Source organism: Vigna umbellata, chromosome 5, assembly GCF_029865625.1.
Source record: "Vigna umbellata cultivar VRB3 chromosome 5, Vumbellata_1.0, whole genome shotgun sequence".
NCBI classification, from domain to species: Eukaryota; Viridiplantae; Streptophyta; class Magnoliopsida; order Fabales; family Fabaceae; genus Vigna; species Vigna umbellata.
Genome location: NC_142169.1, coordinates 23,439,019 through 23,463,148, shown reverse-complemented (window position 1 = coordinate 23,463,148; position 24,130 = coordinate 23,439,019). Strand labels below are relative to the sequence as shown.

The window sequence follows — 24,130 nt, the reverse complement described above, 5'->3', positions numbered from 1 at the left end:
CACTCCATCCAATTAAAAACGACGAATATAGATAATTTGTAGTTATATTATATTGTGTACTCTTCCTCCAAACTAGTTAGCAAAAAGAATTTATGATTATTTTGGTATCACCGTGTTTTCTTACAAGTTATATACGATACTTCTACAATAATCGTTATTAATATAATATTATGGAAATTTCATAGACGTGATAACGATGATTAAGGACATGTTAAATGGCCTATTTCGTGTTTTGAGAATTTCATATTCCCCTGTATAGTTTAGGTTGAACCGGGTGGAGGTAGCACGAGGTGACGTTGGTTGTTGGGTGTCGTGATGCTTTGGTGAGTTGCGGTACGTCATGTGTTAAAGCTTGTAAATGTAGTTATAATTGTGGGGTTGCAAGAAGAAATAACCCTCAATAATTAGACACAGGTCCAGTTCCCCATCAAAGCCCAGTAGACTTTGGCAGGCAAGCAGGCCCAATAACTCGTTTCGCGCCAAAACCAATATAACGGACTAAGCTACGTGGACCCCATCACAACAGAAACTAACCCTGCGTACAGAAACAGTTGAAGACACCATTCTCACTGTGACACTGTCACTATAGTTTCATGCAATCTTGATTCTTTTTCCTTTTCTTCTGTTTTTCCCTCAAAATCTTCTCTTCCATTAAGTTCTATCCGAGTTCCATTAACCAGAAACAAATTGTATGCATGTTTGGGAACTTAGAAAGAACGATAAAACGCAAAGAAAACACATTGTTGATATTTCTGTGTCTTGTGTTTTCCGATTCTCAGGAAAATGATTCGCCACTTTCTCTATGTGCATCTTAATCTCTTTGCATTCTCAATTTTGATTTCTCAGATCTTAGCGTTCACGCATCCAAGCGAAGGTAACTTAGATAAATAACTTTGTTCACTCCTTTTTTTGTCCTAGATTTTCTTTTTCTTGGAAGCATATTTGAAACATTTATTCGTTACAATCGTACTAAGCGTTTGGTTGCAACCAAAATTTTTAGACTATGTTTTATTTAGACTTCTTGTTTTATTGTCACTGAATTCAGTTTGATATTCTAGATTTGCAATTCTGCCATCCTTAATGAATTCTAAAAGCTAGTTTCATCTTTTAAACTTATATATTCAGGTATTATTATTATTATTATTATTACTATTAAATGTTATCATAATGTTTGACGGTGGACTATCTTCCTTCTCATTCTCTAAACTATATATTTGTCGTACTTTTTTTTGGATAAATAGTGTCAGCTCTGCAGGATCTATACAGGACCTTTAACTACCCACCTGTGCTCAACGGATGGAATGGTAGCGATCCTTGTGGAGAGTCTTGGACAGGAGTTGCTTGTTCTGGACCATCAGTTATACAGCTGTAGTGCACAAAGTCCACTGATTATATTTCCTATTTTTTTCATAGTCAATGTCACTAATAACTATCTGTAATTCTCTCTCTCTAAAAGCAGAAAACTTCAAGGATTAAACCTCACAGGGTATATTGGAAGTCTGCTATATAATCTACCTAACTTGAATCAACTGTGAGTGTTTGTACGGTATTAGGCTCTTATCAAGATATTTTATCGTCAAATCTGCTATTTGTTTATTTCCAGATTTTGTTTCTTTAGTGATGTCAGTTCAAATAACATAGAGGGCGAAATTCCATTCGGTTTACCCTCCAATATCACATATATGTAAGTCAGCTTCTCTTCACCTTGTTCCTGCAAAATTAATTATATGCTTGTGATAAGCATGCCAGTATATATGTAGCAGAGTTGTTCTTATGATTCTGTATTTTGGAAAGAAAATAAAGCTTCCACTATTTTAACCATTTGAACCAAATATCCCAGTGGTAAAAATCTATGTCGTCTGAGCTGCATTGGAGTAAAATGGAATTTCGTTCGTCGGAAGGTTACCACGTTTGAAATTTACTCCTGAGGAAAATTATGTGTTTGATTCTGTCTTTAAACTATCTAAACCTTTTTTTTCATGTTACTGGTCATCAGAAAACAATAAAAAAAAATTAGAACTAAACTGTGAACAATTATACTAGTTTACTTGCTATATTATTGTTGATTTGATAGAGATGGTAATACAAGTAAATATGCTTAAACATTAATTAAAGTTTATTCTTCACATTAATTAAATATACTAATGACTGAAATCATTGTTATTGTATGTTGTCTTTCAGGAATTTAAGCCACAATTTACTACATGGACCAATCGGTGATGTATTTAGTGCTTTAAATAATCTCAAAGAAATGTATGTCTTTAAATAGAGCTTTACTAACGATAACATTCTTTTTTGTTCAAATATCATTTTATGGACTCGAAAAGGATTTTCTTTTTTCAGGGACCTTTCATACAATAATTTCTCAGGAGATCTACCATATTCATTTGGTTCCTTAAGAAACCTTGCCAGATTGTAAGAAAACTTTCCTTATTTACTTTTCTAAGTTTGATTTTTGTTTCATCATATACTCAAAGGCATAACTATACTTTATTAGGGTCTGCTTTTTTATCTATAAAATGGTTCTTGTATGCAGGTTCCTGCAGAATAACAGATTCACTGGATCAGTCACCTACTTGGCTGAACTTCCGCTAACAGATTTGTAGGGTTGTCATTCACATTTTCCCAATGTATATTTTCCCTTCTATTACTTGCTCATTTGCCTATATTGCCAGGAACATTCAAGATAATCTGTTTAGTGGCATTCTTCCGCAGCATTTTCAATCCATACTGAATTTATGGTCAGTGAAAACTATTTCAAGTGTGGTTCACCACCACTAGTTTCTAGCATCAAATTGAAATAATGAACGCAAAACATTGCATAATCAACTCTATACCTTCACTTAGGATTGGAGACAATAAATTCCATGTGGCTGATAACTCTCCTCCCTGGAGTTTTCCGCCAGATACCATGTCAATTGAGCAGAACACTAGTAGCCCACCCACGACTCAGGCAAATGTCATCCAGAATTGTTCTCGTCCCAGTGAGGCTCCTCCCAGAGTAAATGAGGCTCATCCCAGGGTAAATGAGGCTCATCCCAGGGTAAATGAGGCTCATACCAGAGTAAGAGAGGCTCCTCCCAGAGTACATGAGGCTCATCCCAAGGTAAATGAGGCTTCTCCCGGATTACGTGAGGCTCCTCCTAGAGTAAATGGTGATCATCCCAGGGTAAATGAGGCTCATCCCAGAGTACGAGAGGCTCCTCCCAGAGTACATGAGGCTCATCCGAAGGTAAATGAGGCTCCTTCTGGAGTAAGCGAGGCTCCTCCTAGAGTAAATGAAGCTCATCCCAGGGTAAATGAGGCTCCTCCCCAAGTACACGAGGCTCCTGTCAGAGTAATCAAGCACAAGAAAAATCATATAGGTCCAGGAGTAATAGCATTTATGATTGGTGGAGGAACACTAATGGCCACAGGGGTGGCTCTCTTTGTTGCAATCCTTTTGAATAAACTTCGTCTAGAGAACCCGAACTTGAAGAGCTCAGAAAGCAGCCATGGCTCATTTCCTTCTCATCCGACCAGTGCAACCATAGGTAATTCATACAGAAATACATATGCCGTGAGGTACTTTATATGCCATCTGTCATGGTTGCAAACTGAAGTGATAAAAGAAAACATAGAACAAATAATACAATAAAATCTTGATCTTATTGAAAATTCACTTCTAGTATGTAACAAATACCTCTCAGGGTTAGTATACCATTCCACTTAGTATTTCTGTGAATTCGTTTGTATCGTTAATCATGCTTATTTCCCGCCCTCTGGGTGATAGGGGTATCTTCTACCGCACTCGAGGAGAGCCCAAGCATTCCCCTCTTTAATTCTGCATCCTTGATGGGTCCTGTGAGATTACTTTCCACGAACCATAACAATACCGAGGAACCATTCAGAAAAGGTTTTTCTAAAAGTGACAGATACTCTGGAAGAACGAAAATTTACACAGTAGCTGAGCTTGAGTTAGCTACTAATTGCTTCAGTGAAGCCAACATCCTAGGAGAGGGATCTCTTGGCCCTGTTTATAGAGCTAAATTTCCGGATGACAAAGTACAATCTTTATCTTTATTTTGGATACTAATCTTTTTATCACGTTCGGGTTTCAAATTGCTGCTTTCAAACTGTATAACATGTTTTTACCTTTTGTTTTGGTTGAAGATTTTGACCGTGAAGGAGATAAACATCGCGCAAATGTCTTTGAAAGAAGAGGAAAAGCTCTTGGATGTCATTTGCACGGTTTCCCGACTGAAGCACCCCAACATCTTAGCACTCAAAGGTTACTGTTTGGATAAAGGAAAGGGTCTACTTGTTTACGATTATGTTGGAAATGTCACTCTAAACGACGCCCTTCACAGCGAGGCATGCGAACCTGTGTCATGGGTTCACCGTCTCCGGATTGCTCTAGGTGTTGCTCAGGCTCTAGAGTAAGTTCCATGTGCCAGCCAAATTTATTACTCGTTATTGTGAGAGTAGCGTCTTGGTATTGGGTCTCTGACCTTTATGTGTCTCAACTCTTAAACCTGACGCAAATGTTTCCAGCTATTTGCACTCAGCGTTCTGCCGTCCCGTGGCCCACGGCAATTTGAAGGCTGCCAATGTTCTACTGGATGAAAATTTGATGCCTCGAGTTTGTGACTGTAGCTTGGTTATTTTGCGAACACTGAATATCAGTCAAGTTGACATACCGGTTAGTCATTGCTAAGGTTCTAGTTGCTGGAGTTATTCCTAAAATTCAGCAACAGTTCATAACTCACTGATGGATGATAGTTACATTTGCTAATTCTGACGCTCACACCTTATGGCTGCTTTACCTTTTGGTTGGTTTTAAGTTATCAAAAAATAAAGTATGTTTCAAAATCAAAACCAAACGAACAGCAAATGTTTGATAATAAGAAAACGCGCTCTTATTCTTGTTCCACTGTTACTATAATTTTTTAAGGAATAATGATGGTATTTTTACAAGTTATAGTAAACAACTTAAACTTTCTAAAGCAGCTATTGCAAGTGAATCAGAAGTTTGTTAGCAATCTCAATCTTCCTAAGTATGCCCATTGCAGGCATAGGTTCACTGATCGCTTTGGTGAATATTGGAAACAGGCTAATGAGATTGATATTGAAGAGATGGGCTACCATGCGCCTGATCATGGCCAACCAGGAACCAGCAGCAGAAAGAGAGACGTTTTTGCCTTCGGGGTGTTGCTGCTGGAACTGTTAACAGGAAAGAAACCTTTTGATAGGTACGTTTTGTTTTCTATATCTAGCTGTGTTCTCCTTCTTTCCGCCCACTCACCCAGCACATAGGCAGTTTAATTGAATAATGGACCCTTTTTCCATTTTTGTTTTAACAGAGCCAGGTCAGTGGAGGAGCAATATCTGGTGAAATGGGCTCCGCCCATGCTTCCTTACAGAGCGAGTTTGGAACAGTTGGTGGATCCCCGCATGAAAAGAACATTTTCGTCCAAGGCTCTTTCTCGTTATGCTGATATCATCTCCCTCTGTATACAGGTATTAACAACTTAATTTTCAAGCTAAATTTGAATTCACTCAACGGTTGCATATTTGCCATTTTGGTTCTTGCATGGCAGCCTGCAAGGCAACTCCGTCCTGCAATGAGCGAAGTTATGGAGTCTCTTGAATCTTTATACCAAATGTTCGACATTGAAAAGAGCGATGCAGCAGATGGTACTGAACTTGATCCATTTTAGAGGTCTTTCCACTCAACCAACAACATCAGCATGTGAGTGTAATTTCTGTTGAGGCATACTTTCAATTCCAACTGGGTGACATTAACGGGCTAGAAATCTTGGGTTGATTTCTATTGTGGCATTTTTCTCTTGTAAATCTAATGAACATATTATCGCTCCGTTTGTACGGACTGCCCAAATGAATTAGCTTGAGTCGCACGTCGAAACTGTAAACTCACCCAGTTTTTTCATCTTGCTTGGCATACCATGAAAGGCATCACCCTTCTAAATCTTAAAATAAAAAAGAAAAAAAATTAAAACAACTACAAATATGTCATTTTATGGCTTTTAAGCGACCAACAAAAATCTTTAAAAAGCAGTTTGGATTCTTAGTTAACAATTTAAACGTTTTTAAAAAATGTTTAAAAATTACAAATTTTAACACTTTATTCTGTAAAACTTGAGATCTAATTAATTTAATCTTAGTCGGATAAATTAAGTGTTGGAGTTATCATTAACATTAGAAAAGATAATATAGAAAATTATTCTTGATAGAATTTTCATTCTCTAAATTATATATGTGCAGTCAAAAATTTTATTATTTTCACTCTTATTTATTGATTTTCTTATAGGATCTTGTTGTAAGTTTTTATCAAATTATTTATTATCATGTAGAAGAAAAATAGCCATGGTTTCAAATAGGGAAATGTTTTATAGAAACTTAAGATATTTATTCATGTAATATAATATTTTAAGAAGCTTGATTCTCATGCTTATGAAGAAGTTTCTCAGGTTTTTATAACCTTCAGCTGCGGGAAAGGTTGAGGTCGCTCAAACGTATCCTCCGACGAACACCTGTGAGAACCTGATTTAATTAGCACACAAAACCACTCTCTGATCACTCTTATGATGCGTTTTGCCACGTCAAAATCCACTCACATTCCCACTGCATGTGTCTGCCATGTGTCACAGTGGAAACACTCTGCGAATGATAATGGAAGACAAGTGGTGTATGGAGAATGGGAGTTAGTTTCTGTGAAAGAAGGAAGTAAATTTTCAGGAAAACTCTTCCCATTCTCTGCATGCAATCACCTTCCTTCTCTCGAAAATTCTAACCTCAAATTCTCTCTGAAATTTCTCTGCACTTGTTCATCTCCTCTTTAAGATAACTTACCATCAAACCCTCTGATCTCATTTCAGACATAGGAGAAAGTTTCCCTGCACCGTGAGCACTATTCTGATCCGAACAGAATTGAGAACTGAACTGGTAAGTTCTCGTTGCTGCACAATTGTCCACTTAGTTCATGCGAACCAAAATTCTGGTTGCATGCAGGATTAGAAGTCTGATCTGTTATGATTTTTGGTGTATTAGATTTAGTAGAAGTGGTTCAGTGAATTTCTGGATAGAAAGCCGTGAGTGAAAGAGTGAAATTCTGAGCAATTGGAAGTACACTGCAGTAACAGGTAAGGGAAGCTTGAGTAATTTGATTTAATACTTGGTTGATGTTTATGACAGTAATGAAGTGTACTGGATGTTTGAATTGTATGAATTTTGGAGTATGCATGTACGAGTCTGTTGTACTGGTTGTATATGATTGATAAAGTTTGGAAATGTATGTGGATGATGTTATTGTTTGAACTGTATGCAGAGAATGATATGTATGAGTTGAGATTTGATTGAATTCTGTATAATTTGGAAAGATGATTTTTACTGTATGTTGATGGTGATATGTTTGAACTGGAAAGATGGAAAACTCTGTATAGTTTGAGGAGATAATATGAATTCTGTAATGTATAAGATTTATGGTGAAGATGAAAATTCTAAGTTACAAATCGTATAAAAACTGTGAAGTATAGTGTCTGAAAAATCTGGAAATCTGATCTTCTCTGATTGATCATGTACGCTCGTTATCGAACGGTCTTATACCGTTCGGTTTCCCTGGAATATCACTTAGAATAAGGGCTCTTTCCTTTGGAAAGGACCTGATCAAGAACGAGCGTTGTTGGTGCTAAGAGTTAGGTGAGCGTTCGGCTTAGCCTAGCGGGTCCAACCATTAAAAATGTAAAGTGAAGTATAGTTAGGACGCTCGGTTTTGTTTACCAGCGTTCGTCATAAGGGGCGCTTAGTATTATACTGAGCGTTCGTCCAAATGAACTCTCAATCTTAGATTGAGCGTTCGTCCCAGTTAGCGTTCGGTCTGATACTGAACGTTCGTTCCCATGCGTGTTCGTTTCCGTGCACATTCGTTTCTATGTGCGTTCGTTCTATTTGATGCTCGGTCATTGACCTGGCGTTCGTCCTGAGCAATGTTTGCTTTTATAATTGAACGCTCGTCTTATTATTGCTTCGTGAGCGAACGTATATGACGTTCGTTCAAATTGTTAATTAACGTTCAGCCTTTGACTGGCAGTGTTGTTTTTCTGAATTCAATTACATTTGATTGTTTATCTAAATATTTCTTATTGGCTTTATCCTTTGGATTCTACCTGGAGTCTTTAGATTTAAGATTCTTCTAAGTATTACTCATCTCTTCTCAGATCAGTTTTCTTCCAATTATTAAGTGTTGTAATGTAGTTAAGTTGATAAATGGTACGTTTCTTTTGTTCAGAAACGTGAATGTTTGAGTACTGTATTATGTTCGTCCCTATTTATTGAGTGATGAACGTTCTTTAAAATAAAGAGAGTGAACACAGAATGAAAATTTGAATAAGAGAAATTGTGAATATATGCGAATGGTATTTGGAATGGATTTATTGGATTGGATTATGAAAGAGCGTTCCAAGGAGGAACGTCTCCATGATGTGAATATGAGAAGTAGTGTAGTATGACCATGGATTAAGCTACTGATGGCTGTTCATCCTGATATTCCATGATTGCTCATCCTCATGTAGAGGAGAGTAGTTCATGCGTGGGAATGGCAGGAGGCCCTAGTCCTTATAGTACTTGGACTGATAAGGGTTAACCTCGGGTGGCAGCTGTTGAGGGTATCCCAGTTACTACATCACCCGGGTGCAAAGAACGCCTGTAGATACATGGATCATACAGTCCGGACAGTCTTTAATTATGAGAATTGGATGAGTTACTGTTTGAATGGATATGTGTTTAATGTTGTATGAATTGTATGACTGATTTTATAAGTTAAATTATGTTGATTTTATTGAATTAAATTACCTAAGCTTACCCTTGCAATTTCCTTGTGTTGTCTACTGTTTCTGTATGTCCGTCTTGTCAATGCAATGATCATCCGTTGTGGATGTGAGCAGATGGTGAGGCACCCCTTGAAACTATACTGGAAGAAGAAAATTTGGAGGATGCCAACCTTGTGGAAGTTGAAGTTAAAGCTGAGCAGTAGAGACCCGTTTCTGTATTAGCTTTAGCACTTTTCAGTGCTGTATTTTTGATAGTTCTGTGTATAGTTTTGCAGCGCTGTTCATACAGTATTAGTAGTATTTAGTCTTTCTGTATAGCATTTTGGGACGTTGACTGTATATTTCTGCAGAACGTTTGTCCAGTAACTGGTTTTGTACCTTTTATGAATTTCTAAATACTGTAAAGTGCTGCACATTCAGTTTAAAATGCGTGAGCAGTTGATGTAAATTGCTGAATGTGCTGTTTCCTTTCAGAGCAGCTACTGTAAATCTTAAGACTGCACTATAATTACTGTAAATGTAATTTACTTCTGATCTATGGTAATTATCATTTATTGGGATGTTACATTTATTGGTATCAGAGCAGTTTTGTTCTTTTAAGGACATATAGGGTATGAGTGCACTGTGCTTTTCGTTGTGTGCTTGATATGTGTTTGATGAGTTATTAATTTTTAACTCTTGAACATAGCTAACGTACGTTTTCTCTGATCCAGAAAACGAATGGCTCCTAGACTTCCTCCCCCACCTCAGCCGAATGAATCTGATGCACCAATTAGTGCTCGTGTGTTGGAGGCAGTCATAGACAGGCTTCAACAACAAAACACAACTTTGGTTGAGCAGAACGCTGCCTTGATGAGGCAAAACCAGGAAGCAATGCAAAGTATGGAGGCTTCTCGTGTTCACTCAGAAGCAACGCAAAGACAACTAATGGACATCTTGGCAGCTGGCCGAGGCACACCAGGAGCCTCCTCCTCTAATGCTGCACCCCATGCAGAATGGAGTTTGGAGAGTTTCTTACAACACCACCCAGCCAAATTTAATGGGAAAGGACTGCCGGATGAAGCGGATCAGTGGTTGAGGGATATGGAACGGATCTATGATGCAAAAAGATGTCCAGATGACAACCGGTTGGCGTTTACAGAATATTTGTTAACCGGTGAGGCTAGTCACTGGTGGGCGAGTATGAAAGCCATAATGAGGGACGCGCAGAATCCCATTAATTGGGAGGTTTTTAGAGCAAAATTTTATGAAGAATATTTCCCGGACAGTGTGCGGTTTGCAAAGGAGGTGGAGTTCCTTCAGTTGGTACAGGGTGGTATGTCTGTCTCAGAATACACCAACAAATTCAAGCATCTGGTCCGTTTTAATACCATGGCAACCAGTGAAGAATGGCAGTGCAGGAAATTTGAAAATGGGCTGAGGAGTGATTTGAAGGTGTTAATATCCTGCTTATGTATCAGATCTTTCCCTGCCATGGTTGAAAGAGCAAAGGTATTGGAGAAGAACGTTGCTGAGGCCGAGCAACAGAAGAAACAGCAGTTGAATAGGGGGCAGGTTGTATCCAGAAACAATACGAACGTAAGAAGATCCCCATACGTTCGTCCAACTCAATCATCTGGTGGATCACAGGCCTTGGTCACTGTTGGCCAAACTGGACAGCCAAGGACTTTAACGTGCTATCAGTGTGGAGGACCACATTTGAGATGGGCTTGTCCTCAATTGACTGGAGTGAAGCATTGCAATAAATGTGGGAGAAATGGACACTCGGATCAGGAGTGTAATATGGGAGGCCGTGCGGTAATGAGACCGCCAAATGCTGGAAGAGCTCAACAAGGTAGAGGTGGACGTGCTCGAGCAACAGGAAGGGTGTATGCTATTACTGGTGCTGAAGCTGCTCGTTCAGGTACACTCATCACCAGCACTTGCTTACTGTTTGGAAAACCGTGTGATGTGTTGTATGATTCGGGGGCAACTCATTCCTTCATATCGAAGGCATGTGTTGAGAAGTTGGGGCTAGTGGAGAGCGAGTTACAGTTTGATCTGGTGGTGTCAACCCCAGCAGCTGGTGGGATTAAGACATCTACAGTTTGTGTAAGATGTCCTATAGAAGTTGAGGGGCGTAGATATAAGGTTAATCTCATTTGCCTACCCCTTCAGGACTTAGAAGTAATTTTGGGGATGGATTGGTTGGCTACCAATCGGATCCTCATTGACTGTGGGAAGAAGGAATTAGTCTTTCCAGCTGAAGAAGATGAAGAACTGTCAATCACTCTTGGGCAGTTAAAGGAAGACATCATGGAAGGAGCAAGCTGTTTCCTTATCATGACATATGAAGGCAATGAGATGGGGTGTTCATCTGATATTGATAACAGTGGAGGGAGAACAGTAGTGGATGAGTTTTCAGATGTTTTTCCGGATGAAGTACCTGGTTTACCTCCCATTCGTGAGGTAGAATTCACGATTGACTTGGTGACCACTGCTGCACCCATCTCGGTTCAACCTTACAGAATGGCACCAGCTGAATTAGTGGAACTTAAGAAACAGATTGAGGAATTGATGGACAAGAGGTTCATCCGTCCAAGTGCTTCACCGTGGGGAGCACCTGTATTGTTGGTAAAGAAGAAGGATGGCAGCTCCCGTCTCTGTATTGATTATAGGCAACTTAATAAGCTGACCATCAAGAACAAGTATCCACTGCCGAGGATAGACGATCTGCTGGATCAATTGCATGGTGCTTGCGTATTTTCAAAAATTGATTTACGGTCGGGCTATCATCAAATCAGAGTTAAAGAGGAGGACATTCAGAAGACTGCATTTCGGTCTCGTTATGGCCATTATGAGTATGTGGTGATGCCCTTTGGAGTGACTAACGCACCTGCAATCTTCATGGATTATATGAACAGAATTTTTAGACCGTACCTGGATAAATTTGTTGTGGTGTTTATTGATGACATCCTGATCTATTCCAAGAACGTGGAAGAGCATGAAGACCACTTGAGAATTGTCTTGGGCGTGTTGAGGGAGAAAGAGCTGTATGCCAAGCGTTCAAAGTGTGAATTCTGGATGAAGGAGATCCAATTTTTGGGACACGTTGTGTCTGCTGGTGGTATTGCAGTAGATCCAGCCAAGGTGAAGGCAGTGCTGGATTGGGAGAGTCCACGTTCAGTCACGGAGGTTAGGAGTTTTGTGGGACTCGCTGGTTACTATAGGAGGTTCATTGAGGGATTTTCTAAGATAGTAGCCCCTCTGACTTACCTCACCAGGAAGGACCAGCCTTTTGCTTGGACAGATAGATGTGAGGAAAGCTTTCAAGGACTGAAGAAGAAATTAACAAGTGCTCCTGTGTTGGTGATTCCAGACACAGCCAAGCCTTTTGAAGTATATTGTGATGCGTCGTATCAAGGCTTGGGCTGTGTACTGATGCAGGAAAGAAAGGCAGTGGCATACGCTTCCAGGCAGTTGAAAGTCCATGAAAAGAATTACCCCACACACGACTTGGAGCTGGCAGCAGTCGTGTTTGCTTTAAAAATCTGGAGACATTATCTGTATGGTGCAACGTTTCAAGTATTTAGTGATCACAAGAGTCTCAAGTACCTCTTTGATCAAAAGGAGTTGAATATGAGGCAAAGGAGGTGGCTTGAATTCTTGAAGGATTATGAATTCGAATTGTTGTATCATCCTGGGAAAGCAAATGTGGTGGCTGACGCCTTGAGTAGGAAAGCCGTAAGGGTCTCTGCAATGATGGTGAAGGAGCTGAATTTGGTGGAAAGCTTTAGAGATCTAAGATTGCAGTTTGACTTGGGAACGGATGTTATCAGATGCTGTAATCTCAGAATTTCCAGTGATGTATTTGACCGAATCTGGAAGAAGCAACGTGAAGATGAAGAGCTGGTGAAGATATTAAGCGCGCTCAGTTTGAGTAAAGATAAGGACTTCAATGCAGGAACAGATGGCATGTTGCGTTACCGGGGAAGGACGTGTGTCCCTAATGATGGCGAGCTGAAGAGAATCATATTGGAGGAAGCACATCACAGCCGTCTTAGCATGCATCCTGGCATGACTAAGATGTATCATGACCTTCGTTTGTCTTTCTGGTGGCCTGGTATGAAGAGTGACATTGCACGTTTTGTGTCCTCTTGCTTAACTTGTCAAAGAGCCAAAGCTGAACATCAAAGACCAGGAGGATTACTGCAGCCATTGGAAATTCCAGAATGGAAGTGGGACAGCATCTCTATGGATTTCGTGACTCATCTGCCACGTACAGTCCGAAACCATGATTCAATTTGGGTGATTGTGGATAGATTGACTAAGAGTGCTCACTTCCTGGCTGTTAATTTAAGGATGTCTATGACAAACTTGGCCAAGCTGTACGTTAATGAGATTGTTAGACTGCATGGAGTTCCTTCAAGCATTATATCAGATCGAGACACGAGATTCACATCTCGTTTTTGGCAGTCATTGCAAGGAGAATTGGGAAGCAAACTTCAAATGAGTTCTGCATATCACCCTCAGACGGATGGTCAATCTGAACGAACCATCCAAACTCTTGAAGACTTGTTGAGGATCTGCGTTATAGATCATATGGGAGTATGGGATGAGGTTCTGCCGCTTGTGGAATTCACGTATAATAACAGTTATCAAGCAAGCATAGGAATGGCACCGTTTGAAGCTCTTTATGGAAGAAAGTGTAGAACTCCTTTGTGTTGGTTCCAAGAAGGTGAAACTGCAGTCACTGGACCAGAATTAATCCAGCAAACAACAGAGAAAGTGAAACTGATCCAAGAGCGTTTGAAGACTTCTCAAAGCAGGCAGAAGTCATATGCAGATAAGAGAAGAAGACCCTTAGAATTCACTGCTGGAGATCACGTGTTTCTGAGGTTAAATCCAATCACTGGTGTGGGAAGAGTCCTTCGTCCAAAGAAGCTTTCTCCCAAGTATGTTGGACCTTATCTAATTCTGAAGAAGATTGGAGCAGTGGCGTATGAATTGGCTTTACCACCTCAACTGTCCAACCTTCATCCAGTCTTTCATGTCTCTCAACTCCGCAAATATATAGCGGATCCATCACACGTATTGGAGTTAGAAGATATCCAACTTCGGCCAGATAGAACACTGGAGATGCAACCAGTCTGCATTGAAGACAGCCGCACCAGACTTTACAAAGGGAAGGAGGTTCGTCTTGTGAAAGTGGTGTGGAATGCAAAGACTGGTGACTCAACATGGGAGGTTGAAGAAGCTGTGAGAGAATTATATCCACATCTATTCCCTGGTAAGCTTTAGAATTTTCGAGGACGAAAATTTTTGTAGTTAGGGGGAATGTGAGAACCTGATTTAATTAGCACACAAAACCACTCTCTGATCACTCTTATGATGCGTTTTGCCACGTCAAAATCCACTCACATTCCCACTGCATGTGTCTGCCATGTGTCACAGTGGAAGCACTCTGCGAATGATAATGGAAGACAAGTGGTGTATGGAGAATGGGAGTTAGTTTCTGTGAAAGAAGGAAGTAAATTTTCAGGAAAACTCTTCCCATTCTCTGCATGCAATCACCTTCCTTCTCTCGAAAATTCTAACCTCAAATTCTCTCTGAAATTTCTCTGCACTTGTTCATCTCCTCTTTAAGATAACTTACCATCAAACCCTCTGATCTCATTTCAGACATAGGAGAAAGTTTCCCTGCACCGTGAGCACTATTCTGATCCGAACAGAATTGAGAACTGAACTGGTAAGTTCTCGTTGCTGCACAATTGTCCACTTAGTTCATGCGAACCAAAATTCTGGTTGCATGCAGGATTAGAAGTCTGATCTGTTATGATTTTTGGTGTATTAGATTTAGTAGAAGTGGTTCAGTGAATTTCTGGATAGAAAGCCGTGAGTGAAAGAGTGAAATTCTGAGCAATTGGAAGTACACTGCAGTAACAGGTAAGGGAAGCTTGAGTAATTTGATTTAATACTTGGTTGATGTTTATGACAGTAATGAAGTGTACTGGATGTTTGAATTGTATGAATTTTGGAGTATGCATGTACGAGTCTGTTGTACTGGTTGTATATGATTGATAAAGTTTGGAAATGTATGTGGATGATGTTATTGTTTGAACTGTATGCAGAGAATGATATGTATGAGTTGAGATTTGATTGAATTCTGTATAATTTGGAAAGATGATTTTTACTGTATGTTGATGGTGATATGTTTGAACTGGAAAGATGGAAAACTCTGTATAGTTTGAGGAGATAATATGAATTCTGTAATGTATAAGATTTATGGTGAAGATGAAAATTCTAAGTTACAAATCGTATAAAAACTGTGAAGTATAGTGTCTGAAAAATCTGGAAATCTGATCTTCTCTGATTGATCATGTACGCTCGTTATCGAACGGTCTTATACCTTTCGGTTTCCCTGGAATATCACTTAGAATAAGGGCTCTTTCCTTTGGAAAGGACCTGATCAAGAACGAGCGTTGTTGGTGCTAAGAGTTAGGTGAGCGTTCGGCTTAGCCTAGCGGGTCCAACCATTAAAAATGTAAAGTGAAGTATAGTTAGGACGCTCGGTTTTGTTTACCAGCGTTCGTCATAAGGGGCGCTTAGTATTATACTGAGCGTTCGTCCAAATGAACTCTCAATCTTAGATTGAGCGTTCGTCCCAGTTAGCGTTCGGTCTGATACTGAACGTTCGTTCCCATGCGTGTTCGTTTCCGTGCACATTCGTTTCTATGTGCGTTCGTTCTATTTGATGCTCGGTCATTGACCTGGCGTTCGTCCTGAGCAATGTTTGCTTTTATAATTGAACGCTCGTCTTATTATTGCTTCGTGAGCGAACGTATATGACGTTCGTTCAAATTGTTAATTAACGTTCAGCCTTTGACTGGCAGTGTTGTTTTTCTGAATTCAATTACATTTGATTGTTTATCTAAATATTTCTTATTGGCTTTATCCTTTGGATTCTACCTGGAGTCTTTAGATTTAAGATTCTTCTAAGTATTACTCATCTCTTCTCAGATCAGTTTTCTTCCAATTATTAAGTGTTGTAATGTAGTTAAGTTGATAAATGGTACGTTTCTTTTGTTCAGAAACGTGAATGTTTGAGTACTGTATTATGTTCGTCCCTATTTATTGAGTGATGAACGTTCTTTAAAATAAAGAGAGTGAACACAGAATGAAAATTTGAATAAGAGAAATTGTGAATATATGCGAATGGTATTTGGAATGGATTTATTGGATTGGATTATGAAAGAGCGTTCCAAGGAGGAACGTCTCCATGATGTGAATATGAGAAGTAGTGTAGTATGACCATGGATTAAGCTACTGATGGCTGTTCATCCTGATATTCCATGATTGCTCATCCTCATGTAGAGGAGAGTAGTTCATGCGTGGGAATGGCAGGAGGCCCTAGTCCTTATAGTACTTGGACTGATAAGGGTTAACCTCGGGTGGCAGCTGTTGAGGGTATCCCAGTTACTACATCACCCGGGTGCAAAGAACGCCTGTAGATACATGGATCATACAGTCCGGACAGTCTTTAATTATGAGAATTGGATGAGTTACTGTTTGAATGGATATGTGTTTAATGTTGTATGAATTGTATGACTGATTTTATAAGTTAAATTATGTTGATTTTATTGAATTAAATTACCTAAGCTTACCCTTGCAATTTCCTTGTGTTGTCTACTGTTTCTGTATGTCCGTCTTGTCAATGCAATGATCATCCGTTGTGGATGTGAGCAGATGGTGAGGCACCCCTTGAAACTATACTGGAAGAAGAAAATTTGGAGGATGCCAACCTTGTGGAAGTTGAAGTTAAAGCTGAGCAGTAGAGACCCGTTTCTGTATTAGCTTTAGCACTTTTCAGTGCTGTATTTTTGATAGTTCTGTGTATAGTTTTGCAGCGCTGTTCATACAGTATTAGTAGTATTTAGTCTTTCTGTATAGCATTTTGGGACGTTGACTGTATATTTCTGCAGAACGTTTGTCCAGTAACTGGTTTTGTACCTTTTATGAATTTCTAAATACTGTAAAGTGCTGCACATTCAGTTTAAAATGCGTGAGCAGTTGATGTAAATTGCTGAATGTGCTGTTTCCTTTCAGAGCAGCTACTGTAAATCTTAAGACTGCACTATAATTACTGTAAATGTAATTTACTTCTGATCTATGGTAATTATCATTTATTGGGATGTTACAACACCCCTCTCTTCACATACTTCTGCAAAACCTAGACAAAGTAAGACTACAAGAATAAGCAATATCGAGATAAATTATAAGCTTACGTAGAGAAGAGTAATTAATTATAAAGCAAAAGTTACAAATTCCATTTTACATAATAATCTTATATGTTTGAGTTAAATTGCAATTTATTATAATGGTATAAAATAAAAAATTTAATGGTGTTGTTATATCATCAGTTTATCATATTTTTATTAAACCACCCAGAAGTACATAAGACTTACAAATCCATTGTTCAAAACTTTTGAATAAAAAATAATGTCTTGATATTTATGAGTTTATACTTAGTGTAGTGTGACTGATTCAAGGAAGGAAACGGGATAAACGAGTGTTTCTTCTGATGAATTTGAAGTAAAGAAAGCGCTTATCAAGATCATCACTTCTGCCACGGATTTAGCTTCAGCGTATGCTTCTCTGCAACAGAATTTGAGCATCATTGACATGGAGCAACTGCAAAATCCATTAAGAGAATTTAATGTATTTTAATTATCATTACTTATAACAAGACTCGATTACACAAAATAAAATCATTTAGATAATTTAACTTTTGTAACTATCTCGAATACACTCGTAATGTACATTCCTTAGTCAGTTGAATCTTTTTAAATTTACTTGTTTCTGGAAGATTTTAATTTGATATTTGTTTAATTTTTTTTCTAATCAATTCAATTTAACGTGGATTCTTTATCAATAAGATTAAGAAATAATTATTTTTTTAATTTAAAACTCCATAATTAACACAAAGTTAATATGCTAAATTCTCTTTTAAGTGAATATCAATAAAAAATTATTACATTTCTTTTCAGTAATCGTTTTTTTTTGTTTTAGATAAATATGGATTGGTGTAAATGGAAATTAAATGTAGTGAAGTGCCTGAGAAACTTAAATTGTAAAGTACAAGAATGACAATTGCTTGGAAAAATAAATTACCAAAGAACAAAAATTAGTAAATGAAATCAACGTTCTCATAGTGTTTGAATTTTTAAATACAATTTATCATCTCATTTTTTATACATGAAGAATCTATTTATATTTTTTTTCTTTTTCTAACTGTTAAGCTAAAATAAAATAAAATAAATTACATAATTTACAATAAATGTTTAAAAATTGTTTATCTTATCTCGATTATGTCTATTAAATCTATATTTCACAATAATTATCATATGCTAACAATATTAAGAAATGATAAAAATTAATTTTACGAAAAAAAGAAGTTTGTAAAATTATTAAGAAATGATGAAAATTAATTTTACGAAATAAAAAAAAGTTCGTAAAATTGTTAAAAAATAATGAAAATTAATTTTACAAAATAAAAAAAAGTTTTTCAAAAAAAAAAAGAGAATAAATAATATACATTTTTTATAATACCTAGTAAATAAAGGGTTGGGTTTCTTCTTTGGCATGTCTTATTATAATTGTTTCTAGTTGATTCAGCTTAATTAGAAGCAAAATTGTTTTTTTTTTCATTTTGTAGACAAGATCTACAAAATAATTATAGATCTACATCAAAGAAATTTAGGCGCTACAAAGAAAAATACGCAAAATATCACGCATGTTGAGCTAAAGAAACATCACTGTTAGCCAGAACCAGCAAGGGTACCCGTGAAGTTTTAGAATCTTGAAGGCTTTAAGATTTCACAGATATTTGACACGTGGCAGAAAATGATTGCCGATTTCAAATTTCATGGCCCACTAAATTTAACAGGTGGCATGATTGAGTTCACCTTTGAAAGACAGCTTCAGCGGATGGATACGAGTGTCAAACAATTTTCATTTTCATACAAAATGGCAGGAACTGGTTTCTACACTTCCTGTCTTTCCTCTTCCAGGTAACTAACTCTTCTTAACTTGTGTTTTTGTTTAATATGTTCAAATTGTTATTTATACTGATAGCATAACAAATTCTCAAAAAAGTAACTTTTTTTTATCTTGGGGTTTTCTTTCCTAGATTCTCTGCATGTTTAACTTTAGATTCTGCCTTTCAAGATTAACCATGTTGGTGAAAACAGTAGTGAAGTGCAAGTTCAGTTAATGTTTGAAAAATCTATGTGGACATGGTTGTGAGGGATTAAGGTTGTTTTTTCAGCAACTTAGGGGCATGTTGGTTGGTATTAAAAACTCACAATGCAAGGGCCCTGCCAGGGAAACTACCTGGAACTGGAATGAGAAGATTGGCAATAAGAGCAGAAGTTGAATTTGTGAACGCTGACAAAGCGAAGGAACTTGTAGAAGGGGATGGGTATGCTGTTCTTGATGTGAGAGACAAGAGTCAATTTGAACGAGCTCACATAAAATCTTGTAGTCATGTGCCTCTTTTTATTGAAAACAAAGACAATGATCCTGGTATGGAGTTATTCCTTCCTAAAAACTTTATGTGGGCATGTTGTTCTGCTTCAATTTTGTTACTCTGCCACTTTCGCTTTCTGTAGGTACTATTATCAAAAGGCAACTGCACAATAACTTTTCTGGGTTGTTCTTTGGGTTGCCATTCACTAAGCCAAATCCTGATTTTATACAATCTGTTAAGACCCAGTTTCCACCTGAAAGTAAACTCTTGGTTGTGTGCCAGGAAGGACTGAGGTTTGTTTATGATTTCCTACCCAATTTGACTGCAAATTATTTACACCGTCTGGTTATATTGACAGGATGACGCTTGCATTGATATGTTAAGGTCCTTAACTTCACCTTTGTAGAATACAGAACCTCAACATTCATGTTTTAAAACCACAAACTACAATGTATTTGTGTTTTAAGAATGCTGTGAGTTGTTCCAGTAAATAATGTTTGTCATCGCCTCAAGGACTTCTAGATGTCTACTGTGGGGACAAAATGATACATGAAATTCCTATAGATTGGCTTGAATTTAGACTGTGCTTGTATTGAGTTTTAATAGTCTAATGTAAGAGTTTGAGATTTTCTTTGTTCTTTGTCAAGGTCTGCTGCTGCAGCAGATAAGTTAGAGAAAGCTGGTTATGAAAATATAGCATGCATAACATCTGGCCTTCAAACCGTAAAACCAGGTTCAGTAATTGTTTGACTTAGATTTAGAAGTTAACTTATCTTCTAGGATAATCAACTAAACTATTTCTATTATGTAGGGACATTTGAGTCTGTAGGGTCCACAGAGTTGGAGAATGCAGGCAAAGCTGGTTTGGTGACAATCCAAGGAAAAATCTCAACTGTGTTGGGAACTATTCTTGTTTGTGAGTTCTTTTCTTTTCATCAAATTTCAATTACTACTTTTTATGCTGGTATTGATTTGTTTAAATGAAATTTTCAGGTGCATATATATTCGTTACATTCTTCCCTGAGCAAGCAGAGAAGCTATTCCAATTGGCCCCTACAGGATAAGCCTAAAAATTCCATTATAGTCGTTCTTGATTTTGTTCTTTCCCACTCTTTATGCATGTAGAGTAATAAAGGAACGTGTGATAGGAATTGAGGAACCAAAAACAAAAGATGAAATATGAACAAAGTGATGGAAGAGTTAGTAGCGTGAGTATGGATACAATCGTTAAGTAATCAAATTGTTTAGTATTCTCCATTGAGAAAGGACGTATATACCCATTTGGAATGTTAAAGATACCACTTATTTAGAATTTATACTGCTACTGTAGTTTTCCTTTGAAGATAGTTCATTTTCTTTTCTTTTCTTCTTGTTGCCGTTTGTTGTATAAAAGAAAGGTTTATAGTGTGATAATGATGCTTATGATATGATGCTTTTATCTGTGCTTCATGTTTAAAAGATTTTGTAATGACTGTTGAGTGTTAAGAGTAGAAATTGCTTACGAGAGGATTAAACTTACAATTATGTATTTGACTTTCAGTTAGTTCACATTGAATGTCATTCCAATGTGAGAAGTGGATTGAATTAAAAATTAGAAAATCAGAAATGAAGGGAATTAAAGGTGAAAACGAGGGGCTGTTGTGTAGAAGTCTAGTTCCCAAAAATATGTGCCTTCGTGTTCATTAGATCGTGTGAACTTTCAGATTTACTATTATCAGTTAAGATTCCAAGTGTGAGTCTAAGTTTCAATGAAAAAGTAGAATATCATATAATGTTGAATATTCATTAACATCTTGTTTTAAGGTTTTTGATAGAAAATCATGTTATTCCCTTGTTTGATTAGGCTAAGATCTTGTCTCTTACTTCCTTCTTTATAGACCCAACATCAGCAACATCATTTAATCTTTCACAGTATTGTCTCTAATCCCAGTACCACCATTTTTGGGAATAAAAATCTGTTTTTGAGAGACGCATGTATTCCAAAGACTAGAACTTGAATTCATAGAATCCCTTTCCCAGATGAATTTCCTTCCAAGAAACCAAGAACCTTGAAGATATTCAGATTTTGGAACAAAACCCAAAGTGTGTCAAAGGCTTGTCTCCTTTGTTCAGAACAATTCTACCATGCAAGTGATGATCGCAATTTTCTAGACCCGCTACATAATCATCATTGATTTGGACAATAATAATTTCCTCTTTCACACAACTTGCACAAAAAGTTTTCTTGGGCCATTCCAAACATTTTTGGTGTTGCATGGACATGACGCACAACCGCCACAGATCCTGAGGGTATGACAAACCTCATTGTACATATGCCAACATTTTGAAAACTAACCTATAACATAACGCTAAAGTAGAGAGAATAACTTAGCTTTGTGACATCTGTTTAGGTATATTTTACATATAAAAAGATCATAACTATTTCAAGTTAACGAGAATTTGTACATCCCAATATAAAGAAATACTAGGCCTTGTCTGAAAGCTCACAAGGCTAATTACAGAACTAACTCATTCATGTATCAGGTAATAAAAACACTTTTTTTAATATATAATTAAGTAATTAAGGCGTAAAAATGGTTTATTCTGTTTTAACTATGGCCAAGTCGACATTATTCATTATCTCAATCCAAATCTAACGCGAAAAGTAAAAATAGGTATGAACCTAAAAGATGTGTATTTTGTTTATGAATATTTTTATTTTTATAATTTTCATCATTTGTTAAATATCTCATGTAAATACTCTTTATTTAATTATAAAGATAAAAACACCACAACATATAAAACACACAAAATAGACATAGAGACAAAATACTTCAAAACCAAGTACAACAAACAACTACACATTCATTAAATTTGTATCAATAATTAAAAGGGACTTGATTTACTCCATGCAAATTTATGGGTAAATTTTACAAAAACGTTTTGTATTGAAGAAAATAGAAATGGATGAAAAATTAAAAATGTAGAATTTAAAAAAAAAATAGTGAAATTCAAAACAATTTGTTAAAAATCAGAAGAAATATATATAAAAAAAAACATCATAAAAATTCAATATCAATACTTAATTACATTACAACTACTCAAATTTTTAATATAATATTTCTCAATCCGTTATCAATATGCTGGTTTCTATTTCTCTTTTCACATTTTCTTTTTGCTTTTTATTATTTTCTTTTCACTTATTTTTAAAAAAATAATAAATGAATAAATAAACATTCCCAATAAAATAAATAATTATATTTATATTTTAAAATTGAATAATTTTAAAAAGTAAACTTTCAATCTACTTTTTTTCTATTTTCTCTTTTTTCTCATTCAAATAATATTTCTTCCATTCACCCTTTCACTTTTGTGTTCCCTCATTCCCTCTCAGTCAAACATTCATAAAAAAAATGAACCAATAGCTATCATCATATTATTCTAAGATCTCCAACTTTTAAAATAAATTATTTGAATTGTATGGAACGACTCTGTTAACACATTTGAATGTTGACTCCTTGTAAGGTTAATGTAAAGTTATTGTTGGATAAACTTAAATTTTAAGAGTTTATTAATAATTTTGTTTGAATCTTATTTTATTAGTTTTAGGTCTAATAATATTTAATTTGATTTTGATATAGAGATAAAATAGGGATAGATAGTTATGATATTCTATTTATTTAGGAGCGTTGTTATTTTATTTTGTTGATGTAAGATAGAGATATACTAAGTAGATTTTATTTTGAGTATGTTGATATTTTACTGTTGAAGGTAATCAATAACTCGGTGGTGGAGAAGAAGGCCAACCAACTCGGAAGGAATGAAGAACGAATGCCCTTGAGATCACTCACAAAAGATTTTGAAAGTATCATGTGCGCCATCGAAGGACTTGTCAGCTCTCACAGTGGATGAACTTGTTGGGTCATTAGAAGCCCGCGAACAAAGGAGAAGGAGTTGGAATGATCGGGTTGAACCTCTCGACCAAGTACTACAGACACAATTTGACTCGAATGAAACGCATAATACTCAGAGCCGAGGTCCTAGAGGCAGAGAATGAGGTGGACGTGGCCGAGGTAATTTTGAGAATGACAGTGAAAAGCAACCGGTTGGTCAGCATAATTGGCCACATTGCAAAGTATAACAAGGCTGAGGCAAAGGAGGAGACAAATCTCCTTACTGAAGATGCAGAAGAAGAGTGTGGAATCTTGTTGATGGCAAATAGCTCAGATGCTGAGAGTGTGGACATGGAGAGCTCAGTCCCAACAATGCATGTGATCTCGGTAAATTGTGTGGCAAACGTGAAGAAGGAAAACCTAGAGATTATGCAAACAAAAAGATGAAGAAATTCAGCGGATATGAAGGCTTCTAGATGAAACTAATGAGATTATGAATGGATAGAGGGCTGAGCTTGAGGAGATAAAGGCGACTAAAGACAAGGATGAGGAAGCATCTAGTGTTCTTAAACTGGATGAAAACGGGAAAGAGGAAGATTAAGAAGTTGAGAAGAACCAAGGTATGGGAACATCGGATACTAAGATAGCAAAAAATATGATGAGTAAAACTTCGGACAAGATGAAGAAGTCGGTCAATGTTGCAAAGAAGCCAAGCAAGATTTTTTATAAGTTACCTAAGGTCAGAAACGAGTTAGTCGAGGTTATTGAAAAGTCGAACATGACAAAGTTGGTCAAAGCATTAGAGTAGTCAACCAACATAAAAGATAGGAAGGCTATAAGAAAAAAGAAGAACTCAAATATGATTTAAAGAAGCAAGCTTGATGTGCAATGATGCACATAGAAAACTAAATAAAAGATGGAAA

At 36.9% G+C, this 24,130-nt stretch overlaps 3 protein-coding genes and 2 long non-coding RNA genes across 6 annotated transcripts; all 5 read left to right on the top strand.

Annotated features, from left to right (window-relative positions):
• Nucleotides 1-783: 783 nt before the first annotated feature.
• Nucleotides 784-5,948, top strand: LOC124831317 (protein STRUBBELIG-RECEPTOR FAMILY 2-like). The gene is made up of 16 exons (XM_088092163.1): nt 784-874; nt 1,242-1,368; nt 1,460-1,531; nt 1,619-1,684; nt 2,182-2,253; nt 2,344-2,415; nt 2,537-2,602; nt 2,676-2,741; nt 2,848-3,052; nt 3,305-3,533; nt 3,773-4,044; nt 4,153-4,418; nt 4,534-4,681; nt 5,092-5,231; nt 5,343-5,499; nt 5,580-5,948. The coding sequence occupies exons 1-16, from the start codon at nt 784-786 to the stop codon at nt 5,697-5,699; spliced, it is 2,169 nt and encodes a 722-aa protein (XP_087948289.1). The 3' UTR covers nt 5,700-5,948.
• Nucleotides 5,949-6,674: 726 nt separating this feature from the next.
• Nucleotides 6,675-9,255, top strand: LOC148197964 (uncharacterized). The gene is made up of 3 exons (XR_015786678.1): nt 6,675-6,945; nt 7,051-7,142; nt 8,943-9,255. It is a non-coding gene; the product is annotated as an uncharacterized LOC148197964 (long non-coding RNA).
• Nucleotides 9,256-9,548: 293 nt separating this feature from the next.
• Nucleotides 9,549-13,204, top strand: LOC148197963 (uncharacterized). The gene is made up of 7 exons (XM_088115690.1): nt 9,549-10,871; nt 10,986-11,276; nt 11,373-11,567; nt 11,799-11,860; nt 12,092-12,283; nt 12,647-12,809; nt 13,169-13,204. Exons 1-7 carry the CDS (start codon nt 9,549-9,551, stop codon nt 13,202-13,204), a joined length of 2,262 nt encoding a protein of 753 aa, XP_087971816.1.
• Nucleotides 13,205-13,814: 610 nt separating this feature from the next.
• Nucleotides 13,815-16,866, top strand: LOC148197962 (uncharacterized). Of its 2 annotated transcripts, XR_015779860.1 has the most exons (4): nt 13,815-14,097; nt 14,490-14,556; nt 14,662-14,753; nt 16,554-16,866. It is a non-coding gene; the product is annotated as an uncharacterized LOC148197962 (long non-coding RNA). The 2 variants fall into 2 exon arrangements; XR_015779859.1 differs by having other exon boundaries at nt 13,815-14,556.
• Nucleotides 16,867-18,724: 1,858 nt separating this feature from the next.
• LOC124827221 (Rhodanese/Cell cycle control phosphatase superfamily protein) lies at nt 18,725-20,677 on the top strand. Its single transcript, XM_047300233.2, has 6 exons — nt 18,725-18,877; nt 19,135-19,391; nt 19,478-19,628; nt 19,983-20,068; nt 20,147-20,251; nt 20,329-20,677. The coding sequence occupies exons 1-6, from the start codon at nt 18,759-18,761 to the stop codon at nt 20,397-20,399; spliced, it is 789 nt and encodes a 262-aa protein (XP_047156189.1). The 5' UTR covers nt 18,725-18,758; the 3' UTR covers nt 20,400-20,677.
• Nucleotides 20,678-24,130: the final 3,453 nt, after the last annotated feature.